The sequence below is a fragment of the Haliotis rubra genome, unplaced genomic scaffold (assembly GCF_003918875.1).
Source record: "Haliotis rubra isolate DU_JTF1 unplaced genomic scaffold, ASM391887v1 Scf224, whole genome shotgun sequence".
NCBI classification, from domain to species: Eukaryota; Metazoa; Mollusca; class Gastropoda; order Lepetellida; family Haliotidae; genus Haliotis; species Haliotis rubra.
Window position 1 is genome coordinate 1,124,670 of NW_025766270.1, and position 13,821 is coordinate 1,138,490.

A 13,821-nucleotide genomic window follows, 5' to 3' on the forward strand; every position below is an offset into this window, starting at 1 on the left:
CAGTACATCCCGACGAAGCTGAGTAGTCAAGCGACGTTCCACGATTGCATTGTGGGAATGTAAACATTGCGAACGTTACCGTGTCGCTGAAAACTTGTGAGTCGAATTGAGACATTTTAAATGTTGGAAAACATGAACATAATGTTTCCACCAGTGACGTTAACTGCGTGAAGCAACTGCAAACCAAGAAACGGGATGCAACGTAGTAGTTTACTGTAGGAGGCTGTACGAGGCGATGACAACTGACATGCATCGTAATGTCGGTTACATTGTGACGTAATGCAAATTTGTTCGATTACAAGGGGGCACACTAGAATGGCACATTATCGTCTGATAAAGTACTGTCGGTGCCTTTGATCTTTCACCGAAGCATCTTAGAAGTTAAGAGAGATGGTGTTGTGATTGCAGGCCAACAGTGAACACTATGTGTTCTCCACCTTTGGCGTTCTCCATGTGTATGAACACCAGCCCAACGAGAGCCTGACCCTGGGGGAGTGGCAGAGAGAGGCTGTGTTATGGAAGGCCCTATCATCAATACCTTTCTTCAAGAACTATCTCATCAAGAAAATGTTTGCTAGGTAAGCAGATGCCTTCCCTAACTCCATCTGTGCAGAGTAAGTATACCATGAATACTGATGAAAGAATTAAAGAAAAGGGAAGCATGTGTATAGCATAACATTTTGAGTGTAATGATGAAACAGAACACCTTGGATACATATTAACATTAGACCCAATGACATGTTTTGTTGGAAAGAAATGTGCCTGGCAAGTGGGTTGGCAGGAAGTGTGTTTTGTTCATGGGTTGGTGGAAAGTGTGTTTTGTAGGCAGGAAGCATGTTTTGTTCATTGAAAGTGTGTTTTGTTGGCAGGAAGCATGTTTTATTGTACAATAACCTGCAGTTTTTTTAAATGTTTCATGAATGTAACAGGAGTAATGTGAAAGAAGAAAAGATTGAGTTAAAACAAGCTGTATTATTTGTGTTTCCTTGTTTTTTGTTCATCAGTATCCCAGAAAGTAATGTTTTTATTTTGTGTCTGCTTTCTGTAAACTTCAGATGGCGTGCCAACAAGTTATACCTTGACTACCTGCGGAGACAGGAGATGGTTGCCAACAGCCTCCTTCACAACATTCCAGCATTTGGGGCAGGCCTTCTCCAGGTGTCAAGGTAAATCTTAAATTCATGGCTTGAGGTGTAAGAAATCATTTCCCCAACTATATTTAACAGGGCACTATCAACATCTAAGGTTCATGCACCTTCAAAACAAGTTTATAGAACAAGTTTATGCGGATGCACCCATAGTTGATGTTAAAAAAACACAGTAAAGGGTATTAATGATCTTTGGCAGAAGTGATCCATGCTAGAAGTGATCCTTGGTAGCAGTGATCCATGTTATAGTGACCCCTGATAGTAGTGAACCATGTTATATTGATCCATGTTATAGTGATCATTGGTAGTAGTGACCCTTGGTAGTAGTGATCCATGTTATAGTGATCCTTGGTAGTACTCATCCATTTATAGTGACCCTTTGTAATAGTGATCCATGTTATAGTGATCCTTGGTAGTAGTGATCCACGTTATAGTGACCCTTGGTGGTAGTGACCTTGGTAATAGTGACCCTTGGTAATAGTGAGCCTTGGTGGTAGTGCCCTTGGTGATAGTGATCCTTTGGTAGTAGTGATCCATGTGACCCTTGGTAGTAGTGATCCCTTGGTGGTAGTGACCCTTGGTGGTAGTGATCCTTGGTAGTAGTGACCCTTGGTGGTAGTGATCCTTGGTAATAGTGACCCTTGGTAGTAGTGACCCTTGGTAATAGTGAGGTGTGACCCTTGGTAGTAGTGACCCTTGGTAATAGTGACCCTTGGTAGTAGTGATCCTTGGTAGTAGTGATCCTTGGTGGTAGTGACCTTGGTAGTAGTGATCCTTGGTAATAGTGATCCTTGGTGGTAGTGATCCTTGGTAGTAGTGACCCTTGGTAGTAGTGACCATGGTAGTAGTGACCCTTGGTAATAGTGACCCTTGGTGGTAGTGACCTTGGTAATAGTGACCCTTGGTAATAGTGACCCTTGGTAATAGTGACCCTTGGTAATAGTGACCCTTGGTAATAGTGACCCTTGGTGGTAGTGACCTTGGTAATAGTGACCCTTGGTAGTAGTGACCCTTGGTAATAGTGACCCTTGGTAATAGTGACCCTTGGTAATAGTGATCCTTGGTAATAGTGACCCTTGGTAATAGTGACCTTGGTGGTAGTGACCTTGGTAGTAGTGACCCTTGGTAATAGTGACCCTTGGTGGTAGTGACCCTTGGTAATAGTGACCCTTGGTAATAGTGACCCTTGGTGGTAGTGACCTTGGTAATAGTGACCCTTGGTAATAGTGACCCTTGGTAATAGTGACCCTTGGTAGTAGTGATCCATGGTAATAGTGACCCTTGGTAGTAGTGATCCTTGGTAATAGTGACCCTTGGTAGTAGTGACCCTTGGTAATAGTGACCCTTGGTAATAGTGACCCTTGGTAATAGTGACCCTTGGTAAAAGTGACCCTTGGTAATAGTGACCCTTGGTAGTAGTGACCCTTGGTAATAGTGACCCTTGGTAGTAGTGATCCTTGGTAATAGTGACCCTTGGTGGTAGTGACCCTTGGTAGTAGTGACCCTTGGTAATAGTGACCCTTGGTAGTAGTGACCCTTGGTAGTAGTGACCCTTGGTAGTAGTGATCCTTGGTAATAGTGACCCTTGGTGGTAGTGACCTTGGTAGTAGTGACCCTTGGTAATAGTGACCCTTGGTGGTAGTGGTCCTTGGTAGTAGTGATCCTTGGTGGTAGTGGTCCTTGGTAGTAGTACTGGCCCTTAGTGGTAGTGATCCTTGGTAGTAGTACTGACCCTTAGTGGTAGTGATCCTTGGTAAAAGTGACCCTTGGTGACCCTTGGTAATAGTGATCCTTGGTAGTAGTGACCCTTGGTAGTAGTGACCCTTGGTAGTAGTGATCCTTGGTAATAGTGGTCCTTGGTGTGACCCTTGGTAATAGTGATCCCTGGTGGTAGTGATCCTTGGTAGTGATCCTTGGTAGTAGTACTGACCCTTAGTGGTAGTGATCCTTGGTAATAGTGACCCTTGATAGTCGTGACCCTTGGTAATAGTGATCCATGGTAATATTGACCCTTGGTAATAGTGACCTTGGTAGTAGTGATCCATGGTAATAGTGACCCTTGGTAATAGTGACCCTTGGTGGTAGTGACCCTGAAGTGACCCTTGGTGGTAGTGACCTTGGTAATAGTGACCCTTGGTAGTAGTGATCCTTGGTAATAGTGACCCTTGGTAGTAGTGATCCATGGTAATAGTGACCCTTGGTAATAGTGACCCTTGGTGGTAGTGACCTTGGTAATAGTGACCCTTGGTAGTAGTGATCCTTGGTAATAGTGACCCTTGGTAGTAGTGATCCATGGTAATAGTGACCCTTGCTAATAGTGACCTTGGTAATAGTGACCCTTGGTAGTAGTCATCCATGGTAATAGTGACCCTTGGTAGTAGTGATCCTTGGTAATAGTGTCCCTTGGTGGTAGTGACCTTGGTAGTAGTGACCCTTGGTAATAGTGACCCTTGGTGGTAGTGCTGGCCCTTGGTAGTAGTACTGACCCTTAGTGGTAGTGATCCTTGGTAGTATTTTTTATCCTTGGTGGTAGTGATCCTTGTTAGTAGTAGTGATCCTTGGTGGTTGTGAAATTTGGTACTAGTGATCCTCGGTAGTAGTGATCCTTTGAGTCAGAGTGTGTGCAGTACTCCATGCTTGTTCTCAGAGCTTACTGTAATGATTATTGGTTGAACAATGTATAACCCTGCTTGTTGTATGTGGTCAATGGCCGACAAATGTGGCTACAACAACATTCACTGACCCAGCTGACATGGAGGCGTGATGAAGCACACAATCAGCCAGGCCACATCTTTCACCTTGCTCAACTGAAAAACTCATTTCATTAACTCTAACAACTAACATTTCACAACAATGATGGCGTCCGAATACCTTTATTACACAATCATTTACGAGCCTGGGATTCCAGACACATGTTCTGTTCCTTAGCAATGAACAGTCTTCACTGTGTGATGTGTTGCTGAGATTTGGTATGTCAAGCAAGTTCAACCCTCACATGGCACACACACACAATTGTGAAGTCTACTCCGACTTTTTTATTTGCAGATTGCTGAAAGAAGTGATCACGATAAACTTCTTACCTTTTGAAACAGAGTAAGTGCTTTTAATTTCAAGACTGGGGAATTAGGTATATCAAACTTAATGTCATCACCAAGTGGTAAAACTAAATGTTGAGTTACAGTCTATACCTGCCTATCTTGTATTGGAATATGAAAACACCCAAGTTACATGTTACATCTACATTTAGTAGTACAAACACAATTATCAGTTTCAGGTGAATGAAGAGTCACTACATTACAACAAACAATGTGTGCCTGACATTATTAGAGAAGTTGATGTCCATTAAGCGGGGTCAATTGTTATTGATAATTTTGAAAATAGATGCAGATTCACTGTTGTTTTTTAAAAGAAAAGCATCACTTTGCCAATCTTCCAATCAAGTGAAAAGTCCATGTATCTCATCCTGTGCTTCAGCAAAACCTACCAGCTGGGGGAGTATGAGAACAGCATCAACTACAAGAATATCCAGGCTGATAAACTCTTGGAGAGATTCTTCAGGTCAGCTGGTGAAAACTACTAGTTACAACTTGTATTATTGACATGTTCATTTAGATTTACCATATTTTCTTAGCATAGAAATTGCATTTCATTTTAATTTACCCCATTTGCTCTGTATCACGGAAACCTTTCAGCTAGACATATCCCCGATACAAAGTAATAATGGATAACGAAACTATCAATTTAGCTGGTGGAATAAAAGTGTGTAAAATTTTAGATTTATGAACCTAGATGAGTCCTTTTGATTGTTTACTGATCTCAAAAACGCCTTGTTGGATGGGTGAAATTAACAAGTGTAAAGGCTGTCACTACTCCTCTCTTCACCTACTATCAACTTGGTTCCTTGACATGGAACAAGAGACTGTTGTAATATTGTTTGTTAGTTTAATTCAACAATTCTGACAATTTGGGCCAGCAGAATATTCCTCGTGTTGAGTTTGTTGTGGATGTTGCAGCTACTGCAAGATGGTGGTGGAGGTGACAGCAGAGGAGTCGTTCAAGAAGCTGCGTTACTGTGAGGAACAGGTCAAGAAGAAGACATTCTTGTGAGTAGTTGCATCCCCTGACAGGGAAGGAGGAGAAAAGGACATTGCTGTTTTATGATCTCTGGTCCAAGGAAAAAACAGCCATATTTAGATGCTTGTTAATATCGTCATGAAATATTGCTTGACTAATTCCTGTAAGAAATGTCTAAATGGGCAGTTGAATACATTTGTAGTCTTTATGAAACACATGATGTGAGAATTATTTCCTATAAACATTGGTTGATGCCTGAATAACGCTGTCTTCCTGATGCAGCTCCAAGGATTCTCTGCATCTCCAGCGCACCAAGAAGGAACAGAGAGAGGAGAACCTTTGCATCGCCAAGAGTGAGACAGGGTAGGTATAGATGCACCTACAGAAACACACAGCCACCTTATCTTTCCTGAGGGAAATTAATGCTGAAGCCTCATGCCTAGGCGAGGAACTTTCCACATGAATTTCATGAGAGATAGGTATGCTATCATTCCCTATAGTGGGGAGTTTATTTGGTTTTGAAAAAAAGAAGCTAGAAAGACAAAAACAACCAGTTGACTCTTGTGACAGAGGCGAAGTCACATTATAAGTTGTTCAATGGTCCCGAGGGGGGCATGGGTTGATGTACCCTCGATATTTGTTTATGTTCCCTGAGCCCGAGGGTACATCAACCCATGGGCCCCGAGGGACCAGTGAACAACGTATTTATCTTACCGAACACCTTAATGTTAATTTTGAATTGTTTTAAGCACCGGTACAAATCTTTTTGTAGCCATCTCTAGATTTTGCAGACGACAAGAAAAACAGATTTAGAGTTATCTCCCCTCCATCGATTTGCATTCTCAAAACATCGGTAATTTCCGTACATCATACGTGATTCAATGTAATTCGAGATAAAGAATTACTAATACAAAGTACCAAATGAGTTGCCATTGACTGTGGGGTACATTGAAATGTACCTCGCTTTTAAGCTGGGTACATTGAAAATAATAGAAGAGCGCTCAGCCAATCAGAAAGCGTCATTTATGTGTGAGGTAAGATCATTCATAATATTCATATGCATGTGAAACAGCACTTATTATCTGATCAGTTCAGGTCCACACTCAACACTTTTTGAAGCAACAGTCACCCCCACCCACTGATGTGTGAATTTGTTCCATGTTGCCACTATGCTCTTGTTTGACCCGGGTCCTGGTGTTCACACGTCATGTAGGCTGTGTAGTTCCCGCATCCCAGTTGTCCGTGCTGTGACAGCAAACTGATGAAGATTGTGTAGACACAAAGTGTGAAGTTGACATTATACCATTAGTACTGTCAACCACTGTCAGCTGTACCCTGGCTGATTGTTAACTGTTTCATTGTGATGCATGTTGCAGACTACACAATGCCATGTAGACTCTGAGGGTGTGGGTTCGAATCCTGGATGGGACTCAACCCCACAAAAGTACAAGAATCTGTACTTTACTAAGAAAGTGTAATCCCAAAATATAACATATGTTACATGTTGCAGACGCCTGGGTAACTTTGTGAAGCTGGTGGACCAGCTGATTGTGGAGCACATGTTCCATGTGACCAAAACACAGGTCATCAGCTTCGTGGAGAAGGTGCTTTGCATCACTGATGCACCAAGGGATGGATTCTTCAAGGCCAACCTCATCTTCACAAAACATGGTGAGAACTTGAACAGAGGTTGGTTTGGTTTGTTGTTTAACGTCACACTCAGCAATATTCCAGCTATATGACTGCTGACTATAAATAATCGAGTCTGGACTAGACAGTCCAGTTATCAACATCATGAGCACTGTTCTACGCAATTGGGATACGATGACATGTGTCAATTAAGTCAGCGAGCCTGACCACCTGATCCCGTTAGTCGCCTCTTATGACAAGCATGGGTTACTGAAGATCAATTCTAACTAGGATCTTCACAGGTCACTTGGACCGAGACTATGCACAATACAACATAAATACATGATCAAATATTGTACTGCATTGAGTGAAATAGATATAACACTTCAAACATTCTTAAGGTGACTTGTAACCCGTGAAGGTCTGGGTTAGAATGTGCCTTCAGTAACCCATGCTTGTCGTAAGAGGTGACTAACGGGATCGGGTGGTCAGCCTCGTTGACTTGGTTGACACATGGCATCGGTTCCCAATTGTGCAGATCGATGCTCATGCTGTTGATCACTGGATTGTCTGGTCCAGACTCAATTATTTACAGATCGTTGCCATATAGTTGGAATATTGCTGAGTGCGGCGTAAAACTAAACTCACTCACTAAGGTGACTCGTTGGTAACTATGGCAACAATTGTTTCAATATACCTCTATTTATGTTCCAGAGGTCTTAGGTTTGTCCCCATCTAAGGAGCGTTTCCAGAAGGTGCTCACATCCACCCTGCGTGGCATCCCGAGTGTTCTGTGTGCCAAGGCTGTACCAATGGATGGGTCTGTGCCGGAACATGACATCACAGAGGAGACAGACCCTGCTGCCAAGTCATACGACAGCATTCACAGACCCAGCGATGCCAAGTACGTACACTTACACTTGCTGCACCTGGGGAATACAGTGGACAGGCCAGAGCCAGCCCACAACAACTCACATTAGACTTTACATGAGCTGTCTTGAAGATACTGAACAGGGGCAAGTCTGGTAGTGTCAGATGCTGAAAGGGTTTACAGTAGCCCATGATTCCCAATTCCCAGGCTCTTATTTGTGAAGCTGTTGGAGTCTCTCTGTGATTTCTTTCACTTTCACTTTTTAAAATATTTTGACTGAGAATAAAAATACAGATCTCAAATTGTTTCTGGCATAAGTGAATAATATTTGATGTAACAATCCCTTTGAAAAGGATTCCAGAAGTATCATAGTTTGTGAAGGAAAGTCCATTGAAGGCTGTTGAGATAAGGAGTTTACAGTTCTGCAAGTCTAGCTTCATCTTACTGTTCTGCAAGTCTAGCTTCATCTGCTGGGGCACAAATTGGTTCAGGATGGCACTGGTACCCAGTTCTTGGTGCTTGTAGTTAACAGTGCGTTATAGGAGGGATGTGCCGAGAATGATGATGTCGATGATGATGGTTGACCTGCTTGCAATATATGTGATTTCTTGGGTGACCCTACTCAGAGTTGGTAATGTTCCTTCAGTGACAAAGCTGGGATTTGGAATACTTCCCACAATCGAGAGTAACAATATGCTAAATACAAGAGGATGTCCTTTACAGTATGAACCTGTTGTGTCCCTTAGTATGTGCACATGTCTTTGGGACAAGTTGAGGTATATTATGACTAATATAAGATAGTGATTGTATATTTGTCTTCCCAGGCCAAATGGAATGTATCTGATTGCGTGTGTTTGTTGTAGACCCAGCTCCTTGACTGATGGTAGTAAAATCAGTGCCAAGAGCGTAGCAGGGACCTCCCAGGTCAGCTCCGTCCGGCAGGAGACACGCAGCCAGACACTCGCTACTGTCTCAGAGAAGGACTCTCAAGGTGAAGGGTCAGAGATAGAGGTCACAGAGAAGGAAACCAGCCTTGACCCTAGCCAACCGGAAGACCCTGAGCCACTGCCCAGTCTTCCGAAACATTGTAAGTCGGTTTACAAAATGACAATAGTCACAATAGTTTTGCTCACAAAGCAAGTTAAAGTCTGAGTGCCGAAAGAAAGGTCATAGCAGAAAACGTGTGCTAGTTTCGACTGTCAAAGTTGGATCTTACACCTTTGTGATCACACTGATTGAAAATGGATGTAGATCAAATACTTGGTCATTTAATTGTTTGAAATTGTTCTTCCATTCTGCTGATTATATTGCAGCAAGTCCACGAAAGGAGGAGGATGACCTTGGGGTGGCGACCCCTGACCTTGTAGTGATGAAGGCAGATGAAGGGCTGCTGGTGGTGGAAGGCGAGGGCTTCATGGGGCAGTACTCTCCCCTGTCTCGCGCCAGCTTGGAGGAGAAACTTGTCATGGAGTAAGAGGGAGGGCTCATTGTTGTAGAATATAGTAGACAACATTGTAATGTGCGAAAGAAACTATGTAGTGTAAAGAAACAGGCACTGTACAGAGGAGATGGTTTAGTGTTCAAAGGAAACACTGTGATAGGTTGTAACAATCAGCCAGAAACATTATCATGTACATTATCTTTTATCAGTTGGTGAAAGTACTTTTTCTGTAGGCCGAAGACAGGAAAAATCATTTTGACAGTTAACCATTATAAATCACCAATGAATAACTGGTGTATTTGAAATGTTAGAGGTGCCCAGTAAACAGATTCTCTAATGACCCGAGCTTGTGGTTCCAAATTGTTGCAGCTCGGAGTTCCAGGAGGTGCTCAAAACACAGTCTGAGTTGATGGCCGTGGCTATGGAAGAGGTTGAGCAGTACTGTGAGTTCAATAAGTGGCTCAATGAGATCCACCAGTACTGCCACAGGTGGAACAACATGTCTGTCAAGGAGTTCAAGGGAGCAGCAGCATTTGCCATTGAGGTGAGAGTAGGGCAGAATACTCCCCAAGCTACCAAGTTAAACCCATGAAGATCCGGGTTAGAATTGGTCTTCAGCAACCCATGCTTGTTGTAAGAGGCGACTAATGGGATCAGGTGTTCAGACTAGCTTGTTTGGTTGATGAATGTCATCATAACCCAACTGTGTAGATCAATGCTCATGATGTTGATCACTGAATTGTCTGGTCCAGACTTGATAATATACAGACCACTGCCATATAGCTGGAATATGGTGGAGTGCAGTGTTAAACAGCAGACAAACCATGTGAAAAAGAGGCATGGTAGATCAGTTGGCACTGGGCCGATCACAAAGCGATCATAGCATATCTCCTATACTCCATGATGATAGGATACTTCTATAGCCCACATCTCCATGATGATAGGATACTTCTATAGCCCACATCTCCATGATGATCGGATACTTCTATAGCCCACATCTCCATGATGATAGAATACTTCTATAGCCCACATCTCCATGATGATAGGATACTTCTATAGCCCACATCTCCATGATGATAGGATACTTCTATAGCCCACATCTCCATGATGATAGGATACTTCTATAGCCCACATCTCCATGCAACTAGTACAAGCTCAAGGCACCTGAGTGTTCCCTTGATCAATGGATGTGTTTTTTCTGGCATTCTTTTAACCAACTCAACTCCCTGGGAAGTATTCAACTCGCTGCGCCTAACAGCCTCATCCTCGAAAGGTACCTATTTGCAGTTGGGTGAACTGGGACCGTTGGATGAGTGGGTTCTTTTAAGTGCACAGGGTTGTGTAGTGCACACTTGGGGTTGTGACAACACTGAAAGAGCCTGCAAGTAATGTTAGCTTCAAGGTTTTTACACACGGTCACAAGTGGGGATCGATCCAGGCACCTTTCACTTACTAGGTGCGATGCCTTAGACAGCTCGCCCACCATCCCCTTATTATATTATCATACACAGTTGTGTTATGATGACTCTAACAGAGATCGCTTTGTGAAACAGGGCACTGAACTAGTACAAGCAGCCACACACATACATGTATTGCTGTATGAGTGCTGCATATCTTAAACCGACTTTATGACCCATTTCACCTCTCCACACCTTTAATAAATACAGGCAATCGTTTTTGCAGCAAAAGCTAACTGAGCTACGCCAGTGGTCTGAAAAGGTCCGCAACTTTGACAAGAGTTTTGTCACAGAGAATGGCCTGCTGTATGTTGACTGCTCTGCAATACATGAAGGACTTCTACCCAGACTTGACGATGTGTACCAGGAACTCATCACATTTGTGTCAGATGAAGCCAAGAATCTGGCCCGGTCATTCTGTGAGGAGATGGTTACTGTCATTCAGGTAGGATCAGTAGCTGTTTGTGTTCTTTCATACTCTGTCTCACACACAGACCTGTGACCCGTGAAGATCCAGGTTAAAACTGGTTTTCAGTAACCCATGCTTGTCGTAAGAGGCCACTAACGGGATCAGGTGGTCAGGTTCACTGACTTGAACATGTCATCGTATACCAATTGTGTAGATTGATGCTTATGCTGTTGATCACTGGATTGTCTGGTCCAGACTTGATTATTTACAGACCGCTACCATATAGCTGGAATATTGCTGAGTGCAGCATAAAACTAAACTCACTCCCTCTCTCACTCACAGACCTGTGTGATCGGAGGGCAAAGGCTGCTAACATCACCGATACTTTACTCAGCAAGCCATATGAGGAGAGCCAATTGTAACACCCTGTGTCTAGCATTACTTTTGTATGGTTTTCAGAACATGAAAGACAAGCGGTCGACAGTTGATGCATTTGCTGTGTTTGCCAAGAACTTCTCCCAGTACAAGAAGAATACCATCACATACCAACAGAGGGTGGAGTACATCAAGTCTCTCTACGAGGTGAGGGGACCTTTCTTGAGGGAATGGTGATTTAGTAAGGTTGGACCTGAGAGATACCAGTTCATTATTGGGACAAAGGTCATAAAATACTCACAGATTAGATTTTGAGGGACCCTGTATGTGAATGTGACTTGTTAGGACAACAATGTATGAGTTCCCAGTAAAATGTCTCGGATGGCCTTATATGTTGTAGAACAGTGCACTAAGCTCTCATTGTACCCTAACAGCACAAGAAGACAAAACCGATTTGTTTTGTTTGAGGTTTACAATATTTGTGGATCAGCTGGAGGAAAGTTCTGTTTATATCTATTAGGTGATCCGGATGAGTTACCGACAGCTGTACCCAGAGGAGGAGAAGCTGGAGGAACAGGTGTGGGCATCTTGGGAGGCGTTCCTCATGGAGATGCAGGAGGCGTCCGAGTTTGTCAACATCCAGACTCCACTGATGACACAGCAGTTAGAGGACACATACCAGGTAGGTCGTAGGGAGATGTACCACTGGAAGGTTGGTTTTGAGGCTGAGGGGAGACACAACATCTGGAGCAGGTTAGCCTCTCAGGGAGGATAGTGAGACTATGCTTGTTTCAAGAAAGATACGTAAGACTACTGCAAGGAGAGAGGTAGTCTCATCAGTAAATGTGCTGTGGAAAGTATTCCAACTGGAGGATGGCCTTAGCATTTAGTGCAGTGTAATGTTAAATATGCTGTGGAAAGTATTCCAACTGGAGGATGGCCTTAGCATTTAGTGCAGTGTAATGTTAAATATGCTGTGGAAAGTATTCCAACTGGAGGATGGCCTTAGCATTTAGTTTAGTGCAGTGTAATGTTAAATGTGCTGTGGAAAGTATTCCAACTGGAGGATGGCCTTAGCATTTAGTGGAGTGTAATGTAAATTTCCCACTACTTTTGCCATCAGATTTCCTCCTGACAACCATGTACTTATTGTCAGCATGATATGATATTCTAGGTATCATAGTTTTAATTGTACAAGTTTGGTGTTATCCTCTGATATCTGAGTTTGTCCTGCTACAGCGTCTTGCTCATGCAAAGACCAAGAAACAACAGCAAGAGGCATTGCAGAACCCCAGCCTGGTTATGGTATATAGTGACGTTTGACATAACAATGACGCAAAGGCAGATAACTCTTAGTGAAAAACAACAACACTTACCATTAGAAAATATTTTACAGCTTCAGCTTTTGAGATGTCACGTATTTGATGTGAACATTCTATTTCAGCTTTAGGTATGCATCTAATAGTTACACATAAACAAATAATCATCATGGAAAGATGTGAGGCAAGGAGTAACTGATGGCACATTGAAAGACATTATTGAAAGAAAATACAGAAAGAAGACAGGATACTGGTAGTCATATCCATGTAGCCATATGTGCTGTTGTGTAAATAGCTGTTCTGATTTAGATAGTTAACACGGTGATGATGCCATTTCTCTTATTAGGAACGCAAAGACAATTGAATTCATGGAATTGTTGGTATATGTCACATCTTTCCAATGGATTTATGATTGTTGTGATTTGAGTCATATGGCAGATTACTAACATATAATTTGGGTGATATTAATGTAATGTTTGTGGATTTCTTGATTAATTAGAATGTTGTGTTCATATCCCCCAAAACTTCTACATGCCTAAATTTATACAAACAAAGCAACAAAATGCAAAATGGTTCACTACGCAGCTGATACCCTAACTGTTGCTTGTTACATATACCCTACCTGTTACTTGTGATGTAAACCCTACCTGTTACTTGTGACGCATACCCTACCTGTTACTTCTTATGTGTACTCTTTCTGTTACTTGTTACGTATACCCTACCTGTTGTTACGTATACCCTACCTGTTACTTTTTAAGTATACCCTACCTGTTGTTACGTATACCCTACCTGTTACTTGTTAAGTATACCCTACCTGTTACTTGTTAAGTATACCCTACCTGTTACTTCTTATGTATACCCTACCTGTTGTTACGTATACCCTACCTGTTACTTGTGACGTATACCCTACCTGTTACTTGTGACGTATACCCTAACTGTTGTTACGTATACCCTACCTGTTACTTGTTACGTATACCCTACCTGTTACTTGTTACTTATACCCTACCTGTTACTTGTTACGTATACCCTACCTGTTACTTGTTACGTATACCTTACCTGTTACTTGTTACGTATACCCTACCTGTTGTTACGTATACC

At 42.5% G+C, this 13,821-nt stretch overlaps 1 protein-coding gene across 1 annotated transcript in view; it reads left to right on the top strand.

Moving 5' to 3' along the window:
* LOC124277587 (dynein heavy chain domain-containing protein 1-like) overlaps window positions 1–13,821 on the top strand; it is a 208,656-nt gene that overhangs the window by 21,440 nt on the left and 173,395 nt on the right. Inside the window, 14 exon segments of the mRNA XM_046713305.1 lie at window positions 409–578; window positions 1,056–1,166; window positions 4,194–4,241; window positions 4,623–4,706; window positions 5,162–5,251; window positions 5,505–5,585; window positions 6,733–6,893; window positions 7,566–7,755; window positions 8,586–8,809; window positions 9,036–9,192; window positions 9,533–9,707; window positions 10,847–11,065; window positions 11,489–11,611; window positions 11,925–12,086. Of these exon segments, the coding sequence (XP_046569261.1) occupies window positions 409–578; window positions 1,056–1,166; window positions 4,194–4,241; window positions 4,623–4,706; window positions 5,162–5,251; window positions 5,505–5,585; window positions 6,733–6,893; window positions 7,566–7,755; window positions 8,586–8,809; window positions 9,036–9,192; window positions 9,533–9,707; window positions 10,847–11,065; window positions 11,489–11,611; window positions 11,925–12,086 (1,995 nt within the window).